Source organism: Hirundo rustica, chromosome 5, assembly GCF_015227805.2.
Source record: "Hirundo rustica isolate bHirRus1 chromosome 5, bHirRus1.pri.v3, whole genome shotgun sequence".
Lineage (NCBI taxonomy): Eukaryota > Metazoa > Chordata > Aves > Passeriformes > Hirundinidae > Hirundo > Hirundo rustica.
Window position 1 is genome coordinate 32380306 of NC_053454.1, and position 22198 is coordinate 32402503.

The 22198-nt window shown below is 38.9% G+C and overlaps 1 protein-coding gene across 6 annotated transcripts in view; it reads right to left on the reverse strand.

Moving 5' to 3' along the window:
• Nucleotides 1–22198, reverse strand: part of STOX2 (storkhead box 2) — a 70709-nt gene that overhangs the window by 12858 nt on the left and 35653 nt on the right. For 3 of the 6 annotated variants that reach the window (XM_040063848.2, XM_040063849.1, XM_040063854.1), the window contains one exon: nucleotides 6727–6879. In XM_040063848.2, coding sequence (XP_039919782.1) covers nucleotides 6727–6879 — 153 coding nt within the window. Of the gene's footprint in view, nucleotides 1–6726; nucleotides 6880–13230; nucleotides 13365–17126; nucleotides 17238–19806; nucleotides 19917–22198 lie in introns of those variants that run through there. The other 3 variants (XM_040063851.2, XM_040063853.2, XM_040063855.2) reach the window with 3 other exon arrangements.

Sequence of the window (22198 nt, forward strand, 5' to 3'; positions counted from 1 at the left end):
CTAAAAAAAACTCGAAAGAACTTCTAGTCACTTTCAATGTGCAGGTGACCTTAAGCTACAAGATGGAATCACTGAAAATCAGAGAGTCAAGGGACATATTCTAATTTTATTCTTCTTCCAACAGAGTATTTATATCCAAATTCACCAGAACTATCCTTATAATGCCTTATCACATATAAAGCAGTAGTTATTTGTTACTTTGGATGCCTAAGCTGCTTTTCCCATAGAATACCTCACAGAAAAAAAAAAAAAAAAAAAAAAAAAAAGGCAGTTCCTCAAACTGTCCCTTTATCACAAACCTGATTTAACTGATTTGCTCTCCCATTAAAATATGTTTTAACTACATTAGCTGCACCAAAACAGAGACATCTTGAATGATTTAGTTCATCTTACCCAGAAAGTCTTTTCCATTAGGCTGGAAGTTACAGATTTAGGTCCCAAAAATTTGCTTCTCAGAGTTCCTTGTCCTTCAGGTGAGATGTGAGGGACCCTATCTAAGTGCATGTACGGCATACCAAGAGAGGGACAAGTATATCTACCCTGCATCAATGGCATATGGTAGACTAGGCACTGTCAGCCAGATCCTTCCCATCACCAGTTTACCTGCTGGATCCAGTGGGGCTTGACCAAGCCTTCAATATTTTATTATATAAAACACTAAGTTGCACGTTGTGTATAAGAGTAAGTTCCATCTAGAGCTAAGGAAAAACTTTAGTTCACAAACTAGTTTTAAAAAGTCTGTTTATGTTGAATAAAAAATTAAAATACTTCCATGTTATCAGTGGAAAAAGCTATCTTCAATCAATAAGTTTTGTTTAACTAAAACGTATTTTAATTCTGAGCACTAGTCTGGTTTACGTTTTTAGAACTAAAGATTTTTTTACAAACATTTGGATCGTCTGTTTTAAACAGAAAAAGTTAATAGTATTTATTCTGGGTCTTGGTTTGAAACAAAAATAATTAGAGAACAACTTAGGTTGGAAGACAACTCATGAATTCATCTGGTCAGCACCTCTACTAAAATCCTGGCCAATTTCGATGAGGTTGGTTAGGACCTTGTCAAGTCAAACTGTCTTGAAGAACAGAATTTCAATCCATGCAAAAACATTTCAGTGAAGCATATGCTTTTTACAAAAACACTTTATGGAGAAATCTCAGCTGGGGTGCCTGCAACAAAAACAGTATCTCCAGGAGCACACAGTGTCACCAGCTATTCACCAACATGTCAAAGGTTGGAGCCTGCAAGCTCATTGATCTCCTTCTGACAGCAACACCCATTAAAAGCAACAAGAAAAAAAGAATTTGTACTAATTCCTTAACTCATCCTCTTTCTTGCAGCTGGGTTGGAGACAACATATTCTTATGTCTGACTTTGAGTGTTGTTTGAACTTAAGTGACATGACCATACTACTCATATCCATACCTACAATCTTAAAATGGAAACAGCAAAGGGTTAGGAACCACATGGACATGAGTTAAAGCAGTTACTACAGAGAAGGCACCAGGGAGAAGTACATGGGGGCATGTGCTGGTTTTGACTGGGGTAGAGTTAATATAGCTCATGCACAGTCCATAGAGCTGAAATATTGGGGCCACTTTGGATGCAGGAAGTGAGAGGTCAAGATAGGATATAACTTGAGAGCATAAATGAGAATGAAAATTAGAAAAAAATACGGAGAATCAGGAGCTTGCATTTTCTCCCCTTTTCATGCATGTGTCCTCAATTTCTGTAATAATCTGTATGAGAGCAACAAAGCTCCCAGAACCTCTAGATGCGTTAACATGCCAGGAACAGCAACAGGCGGGACAAGCTGAAATCCAGAAAGCTGGGGGAAAATAAAGTACTATTTGTCCCTAGCCCAGAATTCTGAATCTCTCTGGACTGAAGTAAACACTATGTGAGCTTCCTCTGGATTATGAGGGAAAGCAGGCTGTCCTCTGCATGAGCTTTTGACAGCACACAGGAACATGAAGAGTGATTTCAATCCCTGTAACCATCAGTAGTCATCTAACTCTTCATTCCTGCAGCGGAGCTGCTGTGTCTGCTTGGGCAATACCACCCCTTTGACATGATGATTTGCATCGTGACAAGATGTGGATGACTGCAAAAACTCAAGCTCATTTGTTTCTCCATCCCATGCTGAATATGCACTGCAGGGTCCACCCATGGTCCAACTCAGATGCACCTGCTCTGCAGCAGCCAACCTCTCTTCCTTCCTCTACATGAACAACCTGTGCCATCCATTGCACTATTCAGAAGCTTACAAGTAAAGACTTCAGCATTTACTTACCTTTGTGAGAACCTAGTTCTTCATCCTTATTTTACTACAGAGACTTTTCTTAAGATACCGTTTTAAAAACGTCACAACACAAATAAAAGGGATGGAAGCATTTCTCCTGGGAGCTTAGAGAAAAGTTAGAGAAAGGGATTGAAATGGATGTTGAAATGGATGTACTGATGTTTTACAGCAATTTAGGCAAAAATGCACTGCAAATATATGTTAAAAATAATAATACATATTTTTCACCCAGTAAACCGTAAGGGCTACAATATGCTGGGTGAGTCCCTAAACACCAGATGCACAGTAGTTACATTAATTGAGTAACTCCTGTGAATGGAGAATGCAGATAAACAGCAAAGAAAAAAAAATCAGTATGCCTGACAGTCAATGATGCTGTAAAGTTAATAGTGTCAGCCTTCTCTCAGGAGTTGAAGCCTATCACTTTTATCACTCCCAGCATACAGTCCATGCTGTGGTTCACTAAGCCAGCAGTGATGACAGCAGATGCAGATCTTGGAAGCTCAGCACCGTCAGCAAAGGGTAGCTACGGGTTTTACTCCAAGCTCTTTTAGGTACTTACAAAAGCAGAAAAAGACCAAACTCAGCTTAGGCTTTCCTGCATGGCAGACAGGACCAATGACATTAAAAAGGGAACAATGGGATCCAGACTGAATACAGATTTCTTGGCTTTCTCAAGACTTTCCTCTTTAAAGCAATCTGCCCACATAATGTCTATACACAATTGACCCTCCTGCATTCAAGTGTCTCCTTATGGTCTCCCTTCCTCCCTTAAATAGGAACAAGGGAAAAAAACCCAGTGACTTACAGATTCTAACCCATAAAATATTGCATGACAGCAGTGGTGTTATTTAAGAGTATGTAGTGGTTTAATAATTCAGAAGCAGAAACTGTCTGGACACTGAATCATCAGACATGTACATTTTCTGTATCTCAAGAGAGTCTACTATGCTATCCACTGAGCTTCCAGACAGAAGATTATGTCTTGTTTGCTGCTCACAAAGAACACTGACCTAGAGTGAACTCACTCAATGTAAGACACTTCTTTTAAGTGCTACACATATAATTCATATATTTAAAGACTGAAGTTATAAAGGTGATTGTCAGAGCAATGTGTCAGCTTTCAGAAAACTGCTTGCTTCAAAAGCAACCTAGGCCAATACACAAGTGTTTTTTACACTGAAATTTTGAATGTCTTAAAATTAGTTAAACAAAATTGCGGAGGGGAAAAAAAAAAGGACAAATATTCTTATTAAAAGCAGCCCAGACTAAGGCTTGATGTCATCTTCATCCAGGTTCATACAGATAAGAGGGTCTGGTTGCCAAACACAGAACAGGGGTTACATTCTTAGCTCCTTTTACTGGATTTCAAAGATTCACATTTAATGTATGGGATTTAAACCATGGTCGATAAATTACAAGGTAAGGCTGTAGAAACATCTCATTGTTTAATTCTAAGTTAGAATAATGGAAGCACATGCAGGAACTGCCCTCTTGCTTTTTTTAAAAACCTGACAAATAACAAAAGCCATAAATAATATGTGCATTATCAATACAAACTTTTTGAATAAAATAAATTCATGAAAAATACATCTGAAGTAGTACTTAAATGGTGTTAAATCTGCTAAAATGATTTTCTCCTGAGCTGATGCTCAGGCTTAACAAGGGATAAAAGAAATACTCTGATTGGCTCGTGAAATACTAGTTAAAGATGTGGAGTGGTTGCTATGTGATGTTATAAATAATTAGCATACCTTATTTCAGATAGAGCCATGGCCCAGATTTACGCCTGCACAATGGCTCAGCAAACTAGAGGGCTAGACAGCAACTGTAAGACCCTGCACTGAGGAAAAAGGTTTATTATTCTTAGGCACTTTTGAGGACAACATCTGGGGTCTTAGGAAATTTATCTTCACCATGAAACGCAGAGAAGCATCTGTTCATTAAAGCACAAACAACACGGGCACACAAATGCTGCTACAGGAAGAGGTTATGTGATAATAACAGACATATCTACAGGGGTAATGCTCTTCTCTCCCTCAGAGCATCAGCATCTAGTTAGGAAAAATAAACTATCAGAATATGAGAGGACATTAGATATTTTACAATAACCACAAAGAATACAAGCTCAAAAACCTACAGCTGATTTATTAGAGGAATTTGGGCAGAAAAGTGAAAAGTGTCAGCACATGAAGTTCCACTTATTGGAAAGGAGAATATTTTTGGATAATCCTCATACACTGAGAGAACACGTATGCTTGCTATGTTAAATATGCTGTGGTTGTGAGAGAAAGGCATTTCTCTAGAGAAGGGAAAAAATTGGTCAACAAAGCGTGTATTTTTTTTTTCTTCAAATAACTTTCTCTACATTTTGGGAAGTGAGGGTCTCTTTTATTTTAATTTCAAATCTCAGACTTGAGAAATTCACATGGTAATGGCTAGTGGAAAAAAAAGGCAGCAAGAGACTATGTGCTAACTTGCCTCAGGCTTCGTCTGAGCAACGTCTACAAATTAATCCAGCCAGTTGAATTATTTTTCATGTTTGGTTCTCTCTAACGAGAATAGCACAACACACCAAGTGAACTGATAATCACGCTCCCAGGAAACTCAAGGGATGTCACCAATAAATTATCATTTCCACCATACAACAATGTTTATATAAAAATATTGATAGAATAATTGAAAAAATACTTGCAATTTATGAAATTCTTTCTAGCACATAGCATATGTAGAAAAGATAAATTGGGAAAAAAATCATTAGAATGAATTAAAAGAATTACAATTGTGAACTTTGCATTCTAACCCTTACAATTTTTACCACTATTTTCAAAATCAGCCTGATAATACAAAACTACAAATCAGGAGAGAAAGCCAGTATTTACAAAATATGCCTGCAGTATTTTTTTCAAAGTGCAATTATTAAATGTCAGATGGAATTGTTTATTCCAAACAGAGCTCTCAATTGAGAATTACATTTTAAATTCTCAGAACTCAGGATCAGTTATAGCAAAAGACACGTAAATTTCAAGGCTTTAAGTCACTCTTGCTCTAAAATGTAAGCAAAACAATTCCAGATATCAAAACATGGACAGCTATGGTTAGGCTGTCTAGATGAGACAGACACATCAGTAATTTTCCTACTAAAGCATTTTTAATTAGCTACTTTTTACAGCTATTAAATAGGTACATGGAGAAGTTTCTCAATGACTTTAGTGAACTGTAAACTCAGACACAGAACAGGTAAACATCTTGCCCAGGACCATACAAAGCACAAATGAAAAAGTTCTGCTTTCTTGAGCAGTAAATCTCTGCCCAGTGCTTTAATAACTCGATGTAAAATGTCTCTACAAGATGCATTTTCTTTCCATCATTCATTGTCCAGATACAGATGACCAGTAGAGAAAGAGCATGGTTCAAGAGTACATTCTTGTTATAGGATTCCCTTTTTGTAATGTTACAGTATCTTCAATCCAAGAGAATTTCCATTTACCATTTGATAAATATCAAATGCTGACAAGACTACCTTCTGAACAGTACACCAGCATTTGTGAACACAGCTAGTGTATCTACGGCTCTCCAAACCTTTTTGTTTAGTCATGGAGAGAGATGTCATTTTTTTGTTGTTGTTTTTCAAGCAAGGGCAGTACAGAAGCAAAAGCCAAAACTGTGTCCAAGAAGGATCTGGGAACTCCCAGAAAGCAGACTGACACAGTCCTTTCACTTTAAATATAACCTCCCCGTGAAGCAGGCACATCATTGTTACTGCACTCTCCTACTTGCATCAGACCACACATTGTGAGCCTGTTCTAGGTGAAGGAAGACACGCAGTAGTGTAGGAAATTTGGTTTTTAGGAGGGATGTCTCTGCAGAGACCTCCATGAGGTTACCTCTTTGGAGACTGGACAATGACACTTCAACCATTTGAATGATGTCAACAGAACCCTTAAGAGTTAGCTACAACCAGCTTTAAAGACACAAGGTGAAATGAGTTTGCTCTGGCTGTGGGACATCACGCTTTGTTCTCCATAGCTACCAAAGAAGCCTTGTATTCCTTTGGCTATGATGATAAAAAAGGTTATTTTGTGAGAAAAATCACAAACAAGCTTATTCTGATACCCTCTGAAAAAAGAAACAAGCCAGTATTTTGTTGTTTAGTACCCCAAATATTTTTTATTACTTACATAAAGTCAGGAGTTTGCCCTGCAAAATGCATTTCACATGAACGGTCTTATCAAAGAGAACTCAATTCTCTATATGTTTAAGAATAAAGAAAAGTTCCAAGATTAGAACCCTGATGTCTCCTTTTACTTTTGGTTAGAATATCAGGATTAGTCAATATTCCCATCCAGGAGGTACTGAGGATTCTTTAACTGTCCTTTTGCAGACATGAGCTCATCTGACCGATGATTTATTAATGACCAGTTACCTGGGAAGCAGGTGGTTAGGTGCTCCATTAGTGCTTCTTGTGTGACTTGTTTTCGGGCAGAGTTCATTGCTGAGATGGCCAGGCAAAGGATTTCCCCAAGTGGAATAAACTGTGACTGAGTGATGGGAGACATGCTGATGGGTGATACATCACCTGTAAAAAGACAAAAGATGTGCAATGAAGCATTTTGTTTAAAAATCTGCTCATAGGACAAAGAGATAGAGATACAGCTGATGAAAATTCAGAGATCTCTAGGTTTTGTACTGAGCTGAGGATAAAACTCTCACAATGGAGAACCATCCATCATCTCACTTCAAATCTTAAGACACAGAGAAGTTTGGAAAATGAGAAATATACACTATGCAGACATAGTTTCTCAAAGAAATACAATAGACAGACTCAGAAAAATGCCAATAAATTAGCACTCACGGTTGCAAAACCTCCTGCTTAACATCCTACTAGGTAACGGCACAAACAAAATAGTTGCATATATTTCTCTGGACATAAAAGGGGAAATTTCACTCCCCTTTCAAAGTATAGATCCCCCACCATTCCCATTCGATATAGTAATTTTTATTAGTAGTAACAAAGATCAAAAAAAAGGTTGCCAAGTTAATGAGTAACATTTTAACTCAGCTGGTAAAGTACAGAACACTCTTTAGAGGCCCAAAATTATCAGAACACCTTAAGACTGATACCCTGAATAAACCTCTCCTGGATCTGATGTCAAATATTTTTGTACAAACTATGTATTTTTTTAAAGAGAAGTTTTAATGGTTTCAGGATGACCTGAAAATTAAGTTTGTTGTAGCTTTTCTCATATTGTCTTACAAACTATTCATTAACCTATAGTTTAAAAAAAAATTTTTACAAGATCTTAAAATTATGGGAGAAATTACAATTTGGTAATACTCGCATGACTACACATATACAAGTTCATTTTAACATGCTTTATCCAAGTGCATAAAACTTTGATTCTGCTCTGTAACTCTTCTTGAAGTGGTAATAGTTCCCCAGTGATCTCAAAGAGAGGAAAGCAACAGGCTAAAATATTTTCCTTGCCAGTGGAAAAGGAGTAATAAAGAGTAACAAACAGAACGAAGGGTGCTTAAGTATGAGTCCTATTCTGGCCACAGGTCAGTCCATAGCCAGGGATTAATTACCTAAATGGCTTTGAAATGTCAGGAAAATCACCCAATTTCTGCTGTCACAGAGAAACACCTCGTGATCAAATAATGAATCAAATTACTAGAGATTAATTCAAATATTCATTCCCAATTCAGAAGATCTAATATTTGCCCCATTAATTCTAGATTCCTATTATATCTACTAAACAAGAGCAGCAGCTTCTAAAATTGATTATCAAAATGCATTTACTCTGGCATTATACTCAGTAATTTGGAGGGAAAAAAATTGGTGAGAGTAGTAAACTGCAAAGCTGTCTCAGTGAGACTTATGAGCAATATTTTTCAATCACAAGCTCTACAATTTGCTCTACAAGAATGATACACATTACACAAGACAAGAATGATTTAAAACTACACATTTGTGCTACGTTATCTCCTGATTGCTTTTGCTTAATCAGGCCTAACCAGATCAATGCTGCCTTCCTTTCCCAGCACAGCAGCATTCCTCCAGCTTCAACACAGCGCAGCCCAAGATCCTCTTCATTCTTATCTCACCACAGAATTATGACCATAAAACATAACATTCCCTGGATTATTTTTTACTCAAATACACCTAAAAGTTCCTGCCACATGCATTACAGACAACAGCAAAGAAGATGACACACAGCTTCCAGGGAAACATGAGAGATATGCTTCCATATGACTTGGGAGCAACACCATTTGTTCCCTCCTCATCTGAGTACAGATAAAGAACGTCACAGTTACTATATTTCTATTTACTAATAATTATATCTGCTGTCAGTTTAGACTTGCTCATAGACAAGTCTTTGTAATCAGCCAGATACATAAGTTTACCAACTTCGATCAACAGTCACCATACACTTTGTGTACAGGATCAGTTTCCTTAATGATTACTTTCATGTCTAAGAAGCATCAGAATTAAGGTAAGAATTATGCAGATTTAGCTAAGTAATTTAAGAAATTACTGTCTTTAACACAAAGATTATGTGCCATGGGTATTCTTGTGAGAATTACTAAATTGGGTTCAGGGCAAGGTCAGATTGGCATACATTGGCCATGGTTGAGGTTTAACCTTATCAGGTTCACTGGGCACTGAAATAGGCTCTCTGGTGTCCTGGTTTTGCCTGGGATAGAGCAGCTTTATGGGAATCCAGGCAAAGGCCAGTAACTCCTTAATTGTTTTATCTGTATCATCAAAGATATCTGGCAATCTGGCAATTTCTTAAACCTAAGCAACCTGGCAGGAGTATCCTTGTGCCTGTTCCCAGCCATGCACTCTCACTGTCACCTACACAGGCACCCAGACAGGAAAGTGGGAGGAAGACCTCTTTCTTTCCCTTGCATGAAAATGATCCATTCACAGCTATCCAGAACGATACTTAGGATGTAAACAATGGGCCTTAATACTGTAACCAGCTTCCTGAAGTGGGAAAGAGGCTCAAGGAGCTCTTTGCTCCGCACCCTTGTAGCTACGCCCAGAGGGATGCTTGGACAAGAACTCAGAAACCAATTGCTCTGCTCATGCCCAGGAGCAGCCCATTCTTCTCCCCTGACTGCCAAGAGCCTGCAGAGACCCACCTCTAAGATCATTTCCAGTTGGGACTTGTTAATTTAAAACTGGCTAAGTACAAGCTAAGAAATAATAAAATTTGCCTGATTTTAGTAACTTCACAGAGTTCTTCATTTTCAAGTAGGCCTTCAGCATGGGATTGCTTTCTAGGTTAGTGAGCAGAAAACATTCAGTCTGTGCTGAATTTGACCCCCTGCCAGCAGGACTCCCATCACCAGGAACAAGCCAGGAATTTCCACTGAAATACTAACTATACGAAACATTCAGTATTGGTTCCTTAATGTTAACACAATTTCTAGCACAGAATGTTATAGTTAGGATCCCAGGGTAACGCACATCCTGCTTGCAAATATTTGGGAGCTTGACAACCATTTAATTAACTACAGAGAATACTATAATTGCCCATAAAATCATAATTTAAATGGCTTTAAATGAAATAGAAATGTTTAACAAATATTGGTTTATGTGAGGGCCTTTCTTGTTTGTTAGGGAATATTGTGAGTTAAGCCTTATTCTTTTCCACTGAGTGCTCCTCAACCTTCTTCTTTATGACAAGGAAACTGTCGTTTCACCTCTGCTGTGATAGAACGACCTCCCATAGCTTGTTGTTCATAACTGTCTGCTGGAGATAGTTACTAGCGCTTTTCTAAAAAAGGCTAGCACATATTTTGAGCAGACCTAGTGACAGAAAGCCAAACTCCCCTTACTCAGGGAAGCTCTCATTTGCCAGATTTTATCTTGACTGTCCTGTGGCTCTGGGAAATAACCACACATTCTGTGGTTATAGTTAAGTCAACAAACTCCTTTGATGCACAGTAACAGCAAATATCTTGCATCTACAAGATAATATAATGCATTAACATCAATTACGCACATAAATACTGTTAGGCTATTGAACAGAAGGTTTACTACAACTTCTTTAGGAAAGATCTGCTCAAAGGAAAAAAAAAAGCAAATAGGCTTTTCCTTATTTTTTGAAGACCACATCACTTACATAAAACATCTAGCATATGGCTCCTGTTAGCTCTGACTGATGCTTGTCTCAAGCAGCTTTCTTTTGAAATCAAATTACTAGCCTCAACTTTCATATGTTTGTGTTCCCAATTAAATAATTAAATGAAAACTGGAGCTCAGAGAGCAGTTTTCACCAGCTGACTGCATGTTTTGTTTAAATATGATATATATATGTGTGTATATATATATAGCTTCAGCTCTGTTTCTGCAATGTCTTTCCAAACCTCTCTCTAAATAATTTAAAAAAAAAAAAAAAAAAGTTTTCTAGACTTCTTGTATTAAGTGACATTCAATTTTAAAGAATGTCTAAGCACATAAGAAACAGTGAACGGGAACTGTACTTATTTGTGCCTTGGGGATTTGTATCACTAGCCTGGGGGGAAAAATTATTTTTATTACTTAGAACAAAAGATTATGTAGCACATAAAATAAACACTTAGCTCTTACATAGCACTTTTCTTCAGTGGTTTTCAAACGCTCTGAAAAATTGGGAACCATAATTATCCTTAGCATATAGATGAGACATTGACGGTCTAACATAGCTGGGGATAAAAATTCCCATATCCTGAACCCATACCACCCAGAACTTTTCCTCTGTCAGTGTATCTAGTGTGTCTGTACTCTGCAAGCCTGGGTAACACCATTTTGGGAGAAAATGAGGAAGACTACATTCTGTACCATGTATCAGTAATTAAACTATCAACTACCTACCTATGACAGAATTTTTATTAGTGATTCTACTGCTGGGAAAAAAGTAACCTGGAAGTCAAACTCTTTGTCTCATGAACTTTGCATAGAGATTACTTGAAAAATCACCTCTTGACTTATAAATGGAACCAATTCAGTAAAACCATTGTGAATGAATTAAAGAAATTACAGTGCAGAATCATACTACATTAGAATTTATATAGCCTATTTCTCTGAATTAGGGAGGAGACCATCTGATTCACACTCTGACTTCCTGTAAATTACAGGAAGTCAAAGCTCAGTTTCACTTCTTCAGACTCTCAACACCTTTTTAATATTTTGTTTCTTATGGCTCAAGACAATCTTTAAGCATAATTTTTAGCCTGGTTTCCACAGAAAATGAGGCTTGCACAATCACAGCCTGTGTGTTTGTATGTGTCAGGGAGATTGAGCCTCACTAGACAAGAGCAGCGATTCTAAAACAAGTGTTTGCTACACATTTCGTCTATACAGAGCTTCAGGCATAGCAACCTCCCACTAGATAGGACAGAATCCAGTCAAAAAACACTTATCAAGGGAAACCTGACTTCACTACTTTTGCTGCTTACAGAACGACATCATTAATCAGAAAACATGGAGCTAGAGCACAGTAACTTCATGGCATCTCATGACTATAGCAGGGGTTGCAACAGAAATCCCCTACAAAAAATTTCTTGCCAACAGCCTCTTCTGACCAACACTTGCCTATGATTCCACCCTGGGAAGAACTACAGAAAGGTCATTTTTAAACAAAACTACTTGTAATGGGCAAAGGAAGACCTAGAATATTATCTTTTTTTTTTCCCAATAATACTGAAAGCAAAAAGTCTCTTCTACAGAAAGTACAGTTTCAGATTTACTTAATGAAGGGACAGATGCTGAAGAAGGTACATGTCTGGCCCGGGCTGCACAATTACCCCTTTTTGCCCCAAACCCCAACTTGACTGAATTATGCTAATCAAGGAGTACTTACATTAATGTAGCAAACCTATTCTGATGTGAATTCACAACAAGGATATATGATTGCCATTTTAAGTTAGACGTCCCCATTTGATTGAACTAAAGGAAAGAAAAGGAAGAATATGCAGATTTCTTTGGTATTAACCAGACTACTATGAAATACCTTGAATCTGCACGAGCATGCTAAAACAGAAAAGATCACATTTCACTGGCAAAATCAGAAACTTGCTTGTGCTGTTTCCAGACATAGCCTAAAGCCTCCTTTTAAGCTACATTTCCTGGACTATTTTATGAAAAAAGCTGCAGGTTGTGTTTATTGGAAAGCTACACATATTACAGGACTGATAACAACAATAAAAAAATACATTAAAGATTTTTCCATTTATTCCTATGTAAGAACAGCTTAAACAAAGGCTCAACAAATGCAGTAACACATTCATTCACTAACCAGCAAGTTAGTGCATCTCTGAAATGCACACCCACCAAAACAATTAATGAACACTCCCAAGAATATGATCACTCCAAATCTACACAGCCTGAAGAAAACACGTCACACGTAGTATAGCCAATATAACAAACCTAAACAGAGATCTAGTTCCTTACTAGTTATTAACTTCAACTGTGTAAATTGATCTTTTTAATCATTCAGACCCAGCTAAAATCATGATCTCCAGGTTTACCAAGCGGCACTAACTTTCAGAAACAGGTGCTAAATTACCCACAGTCAGCAGACTCGTCTTACATGCATTCATCCTGTGTATTTCCTGTGATTTAATTTTCCTTTTCTTTGTTCATGTCCTGTGGCCAGCTGCCTCCTGATCCAAAGTGATATCCCAGCACGTGTTACAACTATGATCATAAAAAGTTTCTGCTGGAGCACGGAACTTTCCCAGAGGATTCAGCTGAAGAGATTTCGGTACTGCTGCTTATCCTGGGAAGGAGGTGGGGGGGGACTGTATTTTTTTTTTTTAATATATTGTGTGCTTTAGAATGTGTTTCCCCAAACAATATTTTTAAAATGCATTTTTTAATAAATGTTCATGTCTCTATTCCTGGCACACAATATGTTAAAAAAGGGGGACTTACCTGAACCCCTATGGTCTGGTTCCATGCTCCAGTACAGTATCCAGAGAAGCTGTGATGTAACAACAATGTGCATATTGGGGCTTTATATCACTGTGGAAGCTGGCTGAATGCAGCATAGGTCAGTGCCACAGGACCTGAAAGAAGAAAAATAAAGCATGCTTTTAAGCATTAATATGCTGAACACCCACCTCTTAAAGCAGGAAATAGGGGCATACTGAAGAAAAAAATTCAGTTATCTATGCAGGTCCACTGAAATGAACACTATTTCACACAATTCTCACATAAGCATGAGAAATAAATGGTTAAGAAATTACAGAGTAGGTGGAGAAGATAAAAGGGACTACAAATATAACTCCCACACAGTGTTTTGAAAACATCTCTCTCTCTTTGCCCTGCTTCCATGGAATGGCTGCAATCACGTTCTGATACCACCCCGTTTCGAAGGCACTCACAGTCTTTGCAAAGCACCTCTCCACTGCAGTGCCTCAGGATTCTGCAGTGTCACTCCTCTTCTCCCTGGCTCTCTGCAAAGTGAAGTCATAGGAATGGATCAGCCAACCTGACTTCTCACTACCCTGCCCAGAATCCTTTGTGAACTGAAATGAGTCATCGCTCTGAAAAAATCCACAGCGCAATGTTCCAGGTTTCTCCCCGTGTCTGCGCTGGCTTCTTTGTCTTTGAAATGAAGTGCCTATGCTTCTGGAACAGTGCCCAGCTGCATTGTACAGGATAACAAGCCAGCCTTCTCATTAAGTGGACAAGAAAGCTATTTACATGCATTAGCAAAGGCAAGTTAAAGCTTTAACCCTCTAGTCAACATAAAAAAAATCACCCTTAACACATCTTCTTGATGTAATGCACAACTCCCCCTATGCACAGAAACCTAAAAGCACAGACATATGTGGGCATACAGATACTTACACAGAGCAGTATTTTCTTTAACTATTCACTCTTTATCATGACACTTATCAGTTTTAGGTCTATTAATTAAAAAGAAAGATTTACTCTCTTTTGTCAGTCCTGAAGAACGCTGCAGATCTAAATGTAACAAGCAGCTCTGCTGTACACTAGATCAAAGTTGTGCTGCTGCAAACTGTTAATCAAAAAATTAGAAGCAGTGGACAAGTTCTTGTAAGCTTATTTTTCATTATCCCATTCACCATTTGGGCATAAAACAAAGTGAGCCCTGAAACCATGCCAGACAGAAAATGTCAAACTGCTCCAAGTGCCGAGGGCCAGCAGAGCTGCTTCAGCTTCTGCTACCACTGACAAAGAAGGTAATGCTCAGAACGAGGTCACTGTGTCAGGATCTCACTCCTAGTGCTAGGTTTTCCTTTGCTTGGTAAGGATATGCTAAGGTAAAGTATCAGGAAGACACAGAAGAAATAGGAATAGTGTATGAGATGGAGACAAGATGCTGCTGTTTCAGAGGAACATTTTTAGTTGTTCTGAGATTTTCTTTTAAAAGAAGGAAACATTTAAAATTGCATTTACTGAAAAAGAACTATTTCTAGTCATGACCTAATCGTCAAAATCAGACCAATATGCCAAAATGGAGGTGCAAAAAGAAAAAGGAAGTTTTGCCACAAAGCACTTCTTTAAAGGTTCCTACATTCCAAGCATTCTGAAATAGTTTGAAGCATAGAAGGCACATAATCCACAAAATTTTGAAACACAACACTTTAGGACTCACCTGTACTATGCTGGAACAGGCAGTTCTCCTACATGTTTCCCCAAATGAACACACCAGGTGCTTAGGACTGAATGAAATACAAAAGTCACCACCCTCATGGCCCTGCAACAACCCTGGCAGTGAAAGAGTCCAACCAAGCCTAAAACAGGTCTGTGTGTTTCATAAGGACAAGTAAATATCTGGTTAGTAAATACAACTAACAAACATCACTTTTGCTTACAGGTCTGTGGTGGCTGTTATGCAGCAAAGCCATACACAGGATTAATTTACAAGTGTAACGGTGACAGGATGCTTTGCCACACTGGTAGCCATAATCTCAACATTAAAAGCTGGGGGCTTGCTATATACACAGTCAACAACTTCTGTGCTCCCTGAAAGGCCTCCTTGCAGGAAATCTTCCTTGAGCTTTACGGAATTTTTGCTTTCCCTGGAGCTGCAGCATCAGCCACAACACCTCTAATGAATCCAACTTGGCATTTACAACGTTTTGGGTCCCCAGGGACTGTCCTTCGGAAACTCTGGTTGTCTGCTAAGTACACACCCACTGTACAGCAACAAAACCCATTCCGTGAAGAAAAAAGTGAATTACAACAAGCACTTACTGAAAGTAAAAACAGCTCAAATCTTTTTCCCCTTCGCACCAGACAACACTCATGCAAAGCTAAACGGGCTCACGCACGCCGCACTGTTTTCACAGCCATGCACAAGTTCTTGCTGCAGTAGTCTTGCAACTAACGCTAAAGGTAATACTGCAGCCTGAATATCTTTTCTCTCTAACAAAGTTCTCTAGCACTTGAGCCCATATTATATGCTCAGGACCAACTCAACTATTCTGAACAGACTAAAAAAATACAACTGCTGCAAGCTCTTTCAGTGAGACAATTCCTCTTGCATGTGTGATGCCTTATGGATACCTGGAATTCACCAAGCATGCACATGTGTCCAGGGTGCGCAGACATCTCGTGTGCATGCACCTAGGCATGCCTTTACTCAAATTTATCAGTTTACAGCACCAGTACACAGCCCTTTATTCAGTATTAACAACAGCAAGAAGTACCTGATACTTCAAGCATAGAGGAGGGAAAAAGTGAGAGACCAGCAGTGGGGAAAATATAAATAAGAATGTTTAGAAGAGCTGAAGTTGATGGACAAACCAGTGCTGCCATCATCAGTGATGTTACAGCAGCATGGCCTCACACGAGAAAGGCCTAGCCAAAATACCGCATGCACTCCCCAGCCAGGGCAGATACTCTGTTTCTCCATCCCACATCTCCCCCCACGGCACAAAAGAAGTTGGTAGTAAAACAAAAGCTGCCTTATGGATGGTGTACAGTACAAACACACCACAAATTTCTCCATGCATGCACGTGCATCTGAATAGACAAGTACCAAATACAGTATAGTCTAACATCAATCTCCATCACACACTGAGGAAGCAGACGATCTAAAAATCCCAATTTCTTTCTTTGCACACACTCCTCTGTCAAACTCTACATTAGCTTGCCTTTATCCTTCAGTCCTCCCAAGTCAGGGCCTGGTATTCCATTCCTTTGGCACAGCCCTTTCCTGATCCCTAGAGGGAAACTCAAGAGAAGGAAAGGAATATGCTAAAATGGAGACATGCACACACACACCCACACACGTGATAACATGACAGAAAACAAAAAAGCTTAAAAAAGAACATGGTCAAAAGAAGCCAAGAAGGTTATCAAAAGCACAATTCTGTCTTGCCTGTACTGGTTACCCAGATTTTCAGAGGTTAAAATCAGCCATCAGTGCTCAGCAATTGTAGCTGCAGAGACCATAGTTGCCTACCACAGGTTCATAGAATACTCTGAGTTGGAAGGGACCCACAAGGATCATCAAGTCCAGCACTAGGAAATAGCTCATAAAGAGACCAAATCTGCAACCTTGGTGTTACTAGAGTTATGTTCCAACCAACTGAGCTAATTTCAGTGTTGGTCATCATGCTCACCTTTACAAGAACCAGCTTCATGAAACAGGAACCACCTAGGCACTACACTAGGAACACAGCCCATGAACCCTGTGGCCTCAGAAGAAAGCAGATTAAGGAACATCAGAAAAATACTAACTTACACTTTCATTTCTTTAGGAAATGACTTAATTCTAGAAATTTTGACGTATTAGTGCTCCACTAACAACAGCTTATTTGCAGGATGCTAATAAATTCCACTTGACTTACCTGAACAAATCTCCTGGTTCTTTAAGAAATCACAAGAGGAAACATGATCAGGGTATTAAGTTCACTAAAATCCCAACAAGTAATGCCCATCTGTTTTTGTGCTAATGTTGTCTAGGAGCTAAATATCCTTTCTCTCTCTCTCTCTTTTTTTTTTTTTTTTTTTTTTTTTCACTCCTGCTGCTTAGACCCCAATTTATTAGCAGAGAACACACCTCCTCTCCTTCAGATCTCATTCCACTGGATTTAAAAAAAATCACACTCTTCTAGTGCTCTTTTGTAAGTCTGCCCTTCCTGTCCCTTTAATCATGTTAGAGGACTCCTCTACATTTACTCTAACTTACATAACTTTCCTTTAAAAGCAACCAGAATTCTGCAGCATATTCTAGTGTTCCAGCTAACCTCCCACCTGCATCGGGTTCCAGGAAATTGGAATTTCTTTACTTTTAGTGGAAATACCCTGCTTTATACCCTGCTTTTTTTCCCCACAACTGTATTTTACTGGTGGCTCGCTGTCATCCTACAACTGGGCAAGCAGTTTCAATTTCCCTTTTTATGCTGACTGCAAGTGAGTTTGAAGCGAATATTCCTAGGTTTGACTCCCAAGTCCACGATATTTAACAGCTCACTCTGTGGATATGATTAAGGATCTTTGACCATCAAATTCTTCTCAGCTGTTATCCATTTTTAACCATCTCTGCTTATCACATTCTAAAAAAGAATCTCAAAACCTAAGACGAAAAACAAATAATGCTTTGTTACCTAACGCAGGACACAATCGTTACCCTGTGTGACACTTGCTATTACAACCACGCAGGAAACAGCATTTGAATGAAAACCTCAAGTCTTTACAGGAGAACCAAGTGCAACCCCCTCCCTCAAAAAGCCCACTAGGTAAAACAATTGTGTCCTTTTAGAATGCAACTACTGAATGAGGCTTCTTTAAATTGCAGCCCACTGGAAAGTATGTGATATTTTAAAGCACACAGAAGAATTCTCTAACATATTTTGTCGCTAGGACCACAGAATGAGAAGGGAGGAGCGCTTGGGGCTTTTTCATAGAAATCTGCTACTATCAAATTAATTTGACTAACGTTAATGCTATATTGTAATCAACCACACAAAGACCCCACCCCCTCAAAAACAAAGCCTGCCTGTTCTCTGGCAGCAAACAGCAAATGCAAGGAAAGATAGAAGCATTTAAAAAATCTGACACTAGAGGAGGTTTGGCAAAAGTAAGCAAATGAGAAACAAAAGAAACAAAACCTAACAAAGATAAACCTATATGTTTTCTTTTAGGGTGGAAATTTTAAAAACACATATATAAATACTCCTTTCTGAACACTGCTGAAAGCACAAAACATGGCTGTTGAAGATCTTAACCACATGTTCTTCACTACCCTCTTCAGTTTCAGCCAGAACACATTTGCAGTGTGGCTGGAGATGCTGCAGCAAACATTCAGCAAGAATCTAGTCAGAAGATAAAAATTCTTGAAAGGTGAAGTGATAATTAGCAACACAACCCAAAGACATATTGCGCTCTCTCTCTTACATTGACTGCTGTAACCATTAAAAGATTTTCAGCCCAAAGACAGTACTGCAGTGGTTACAGTTTTTCAAACCAATAGTGATGACTGGCAGATAACATCAGGTTAAAACAAGAACCTGCAACACTGAACACAAGTCCCATGGTACTGCAGCAGGCTTTAACAGCCCAGTTTTTCCTGGCTAGGAGAGAACTGATGAAAAGGCCAGGCATGGAATCAATTAAATTAGTGCCAAAGTGCTTTTAAAAAGAAAAGGTTAGATGCTCCAAAGACTTAGCAGTTAAGAGTTTACTGGGTCATTTTTTTCCCTGTGGTCGAAAGCAGAGTTTCCAATATGGCTGAACTACCTTTAAGAAGATGTACTTTAAAGTGAAATTGAAATATTTTACACCTCAATACATGAAGAAGCTACACTAATATATTCTGCCCCTATGCTCTGCTTGTGTGAGGTAGGTGCAACGACCCCTGCTTCCCACAGTGGTTCAAAATTCTTTCAATTTCTGTCCTTTGGTCTCACCTGTGTGAGGATTAGCTGTGAGGATGGGAACAAAGGAAACACCATGGCACAACAGTTCAGCAGCACACCAAATATGCTGCCTCTCTCATGCTCATCAATCATCTTAGAGGAAGCATTAGAAATCCAACTGCACACATTGCCACTGGTGTATACTGCACCTTAAAGGGAAATGCCCTCGTTCCAGACAGAAACAGTTCTTTTGAGATCCTCAGGGACTGGCATATCTTGACTTTTTATCCCAATGAACATGACTATCAGCAAATGCATCAACCAAAACCTACCTCCCCAAATAAATGACAGTACCTGGAACCAAAGGTTCCCACAATTAAACAACTCCCTGGATGAAATATTTCCTCCTGTCTGTTTCACGATTTTTTTTACTTTTGAATTTTACTGAGCACTTATTTACAGGAAGCAGTAAACTAAAACCTACAACAGATGTTTTACTACTGCTAGTAAAACAGTAATACCTCTCCACCTACTACTCTATCATTTTTAAATGAAATTTCAGGAATCTGAAAATTGCCATGTACATGAGCCATAAAACCAAATACACTATCCAAAAGGATAAAATTACCCATTTCACAGAGCAGCCTCTCTTTCATGACTTCTTACGTACCTCCTCATTTACAGTGGTAGGTTCAGACTTTTAATTACCACTCCTGACTCATCTAATGCATTCACCACTGACTCCACCAACATGCAGAGACCATGCTCCTATAAAAAAGCACAAATTTAAGCACTATTTTGTCAGTGCCCACTGCACTGCTTTATACTACAGTGCTGATGTCACTATTCTGCAGAATTGCTCAGCTGTTTCACTCAGCTGTCGCTAGTCCCTTCTGAAATCCTCTTCAGCAGTCTTAATGAACCTGAACAACTGCGATCTGACAGACAGTGTTACCACTTCATTATCCATTCTATCCTTCAGATTTTTAATATAGCTATTAAACCCCAAACATTTGGTATTGATCCCTGCTGCACAAAGCACCGTTAACAATTTATAGGGCCCAGAAGTGCCCATCCTTCTTTTTTCTCCTCTCTATACTGAACTGAGCTTGACAAGACTTTTCTTTTGGACTTTCACCAAGCATTTATAAAGCACTAGAGCGTGGAGTTCTTGTGCTCCCTGAGTGTCGCTATGACCCAGTTTTCTGAAAGATGAGAGCACATAAAAATAGTTGTCTCTTTGCCCTCTTATTCAGTATAGAGAGACCTAAACTAGGATATCAAGCTCCTGAGATGATCTCAGGAGCTGATGATGATCTCACCTTTAACTGAACTAAACTGAAGGCTAGCAAAAGGACAATCAAGATAATTTCTTTTAACAGATTCCACAAGTAACCACAGGACAGTGAGAAAAAAAATCACGTATCAAAAAATGCTGAGATCAAAGCATAGGGGATATATAAACCCAAGATCTGAATTACTACATTTTATGCCATAGCAAGATAATTATTTTCTAACACACATTAAAACAACAATAGAAGTAATTCCTTGTATCTTGTCACCATGTTCAAATTCCGTATTCTTGGCCATAAGAAAAAAGGCCTTTTAGTTACTATCATATTCTTTCAACAAGCAACCTCCACAGGCAGTACTTTAACTCCAGATCTTATGGGCTTGAGGGCACCTCCTACTTAGACAGGTAAAAAATGTCACGGTCAGAACCAGAGCTTGAGAAGGCTCTCTGCTTCAAAGCATTTCTGATTATCAGTAAACATGGCACTGCACATGCTGAAGGGGATGGCACATGGCCCTCTCTCAACTGGCCACCCCCTTTGTGAGGCTGAAACTGCTGCACAGACCAGCCTTCAGAAACATCTACAGGCCATGCACGTAATTCTGAATGTACTTTTTGAAACCCCTGCTGTTCTTTCTATCAACTAGCTACAAGTTTTGAAGAGTTGATATAGACACTACCTAAAGAAAAACCTAGGCTATAAAGATTGAATTAGCAGCAGAAGAAGACAGGAGAGAAAAACAAGAAACAATATAAGAAAGAACACAGGAAAGGTTAAAAGGAAATGCGAGGAAAGAGCTGATTTTTGTTTGATTCTTAAAGCAAGCAATGAAGCATCTGAGATGTTACTTCTGAAAGAAGACTTGTTAAAAGAATCTAAATGCTTAGCAGGGATAAATGGAAGGAGAAATAATAACCAAATGGTAAGAAATAAAATTAGTACCTCCAGCTGTAGGAAGGCTGGGGGAAAAAAAAGGATCTACAGAATAAGCAAAGTGGGAATAGCTGCATGTATCAGTGAAGAAAGAAGTGAACAAAGGACAGTTCTTTTGTGACAGCTGATCTGCATGTGCTCTGCATCCACTGGGTGCTTGCCTTTGTTTTGTTTTCTGGGCTGACCTTCACCCCCTGCCACACAAAGGATTCAGTGAAAACCTCCACTCAAAGTCTCAATTAAAAGCCAAAAAAACCAGGCATATTTTTTGCTGCAGCCCCAAGCCTGAGCCCAGGTACCAATGACCCAGCAAAGGCAGCATCCCCAGCAGAACACCAGGCTCCTGCCAAGGGTATCTGCATAGTACTACACCACCTTGGACACCTCCTCCCCTCCCAGTGTCTGGAACAGGCTGAATAGCTAAAGAGAAACATTTAGCTTCATATCCAAAAGGCTGCTTCTAAGCTTTTATGATGAAAGATCAAAGCTAGGGGAAGGGTGGGAGCTTGCAGGACAGTGAAGAAAGTTGGAGAGCAAATTAGTAGTGTGCATGCTAACAAGAACACATACAACATCATTAAGGGAGCATGTCAATTGTTTGGGCAGCTTTAACAGAAACATGTGAAAGCAGTTAAGCATGTCATCAACAATACTGTCTTTAGAAGTGTTCTGCTGCTTTATGAGCAGCTCTTCAAAACACACGTGCACACGTAGTTTCATATAAAGATGGTGTAATCCACAAGAACTTGAAAATGTGAAGTTACCCAAAGGGTGTCCTGCATGGTCTGCAAAGCCTAAGCATAACGTGTGTGAATTTTTGCTTTAAACTGTGGT